The sequence below is a fragment of the Mandrillus leucophaeus genome, unplaced genomic scaffold, assembly GCF_000951045.1.
Source record: "Mandrillus leucophaeus isolate KB7577 unplaced genomic scaffold, Mleu.le_1.0 Scaffold1176, whole genome shotgun sequence".
NCBI lineage: Eukaryota > Metazoa > Chordata > Mammalia > Primates > Cercopithecidae > Mandrillus > Mandrillus leucophaeus.
The window spans coordinates 309,606-311,346 of NW_012100054.1; the positions used below are offsets into that span (position 1 = coordinate 309,606).

Genomic DNA, 1,741 nt, shown 5'->3' on the forward strand with positions numbered 1-1,741 from the left:
GAGGACAGAGAAATGTCAATGGAATATGGTTGAGCAAGTATTTGTGCATTGTGTATATTTAGGATTATTGCATGACATATCTCAAACAAAAGAGAGTTTTAATTTATGATAGTTGTATAGCCTATTTAGTAGTGCCAGCTGAAATAACTTGATATGGTCGGGGCCGGTGGGGGCCCCGCCCCCGTCTCCTGGCCTGCCTCCTTCATGGGCCGCGATGATGGCGGCCCTGTACCCGAGCACGGACCTCTCGGGCGCCTCCTCCTCCTCCCTGCCTTCCTCTCCATCCTCTTCGTCGCCGAACGAGGTGATGGCGCTAAAGGATGTGCGGGAGGTGAAGGAGGAGAATACGCTGAATGAGAAGCTTTTCTTGCTGGCGTGCGACAAGGGTGAGAGTTAGGCCCCTTTCTCCTCCTCTGGACCCCGCTGCCCTCCAGACCTTTCGTTGTCTCCCCCGCCTCAACTTACTCGGGGCATTCCCTCTGTCTTAGGCGCCGAGTGTCTTCCCGCCTCGCCTGCTGCCTCAGGCGGGCTTTTCCTCACCGCCTCTGCCCTGTGAGTGTGGAGCTGGCGGGCGAGTGGAGCTGGGGCTGCGCCCTCGGAGCGCGGCACCGTGGGGGGCGGCTGTGGCCTTGGGGTCCGGGGTTTAGGTAGCGCCGTGGGAGCCCAGACCCCAGCGTTTTAGCGCTGTCCTTGCTACTGAACGCATGAATGAGCTGGTCTATCTCTCTGGCTCGCAGTTCATTCCTTCCGGGAGTCGAGAGGCTAGTTTCCGACCCTCCAGTCCGAAAGTTCCTTACCTTAGGATACCTCGTAAGGAGGGCTCTCATCACCTGGTTTTTGTTTTTCTTAAAAACAAAACCAGACCCTCTATTATTTAGCTTCACCTGCCCAGTGCTTTAGCCAGTGACTGTTGACTGGCATTAATATCGGAATATCCTAGGTGGAGATACATGAAGGACAGGACGGAAGAAATTCTACCTTAGTTGCCAAAACTTTCTCCAGATTTACGGAACGCCTTTGATTGTTCGTGCTTTTTATTGGAGAGAACGATTTATTGCTCCCCGATCTTTGGGAGATAAAGATAGTGAAAAATAATTACAGGAATTACAGGGCAAAAATATGTGGAATATATTTAGCGCGTTTTCCTTTTTTTAGTCTAGAAGTTAATCATTTTTATGGCCATATTAACGCCATGTCACGCAATCGTCCTTTGTAGTAATGCATATAACAAAAGGAATAGGAAATTGCCCTAAGACTGCTTTTATTTCCTACATGAAAACACTAAAATTTTTCTGTTTCCAAATTTATATGGCTGTACACTTAGGAAAACTCTATTAGACCCATGCAAACTTCTGGAACAAACCCAAAGGGCAGTTTACACTATGAAAAGACTAACTGCAGAGGATTTTTGTTTGCTTGTATGTGTGAATGTGTAATTAATAAATGATAGCCTTACTAACCTCTCCTACTGCTTTTGAAATAGGATTTTATTTACACGATTTTTTGAAAACAATTGATATGTAAACTAAGTCCACCTGTGGTTGAGTCACTTTTATGTTCTTATGTAATAGTATTAAATAATATTATGAAAGCAATGTTAATAATATTGTTAAAGTCCGCCATGGACACAACTTTGAGCAGTCTTTGAGATGTAAAGAAACAGAATATGTATGTACAACGTCACAAAAATAGGATCTGCGGATTATGTAAAATTATTTAGTATTGCTGGAGTGGCTTGCCT

At 45.6% G+C, this 1,741-nt stretch overlaps 1 protein-coding gene across 2 annotated transcripts in view; it reads left to right on the forward strand.

Moving 5' to 3' along the window:
• The first annotated feature begins 166 nt into the window (after positions 1 to 166).
• The window catches only part of TRPC1 (transient receptor potential cation channel, subfamily C, member 1), an 80,361-nt gene continuing 78,786 nt past the window's right edge, over positions 167 to 1,741 (forward strand). The window contains exon 1 of one of the 2 annotated variants that reach the window (XM_012001286.1): positions 167 to 386. In XM_012001286.1, coding sequence (XP_011856676.1) covers positions 215 to 386 — 172 coding nt within the window. In that variant the 5' untranslated portion in view covers positions 167 to 214. The remainder of the gene's footprint in view (positions 387 to 1,741) is intronic. The other variant, XM_012001275.1, reaches the window with a different exon arrangement.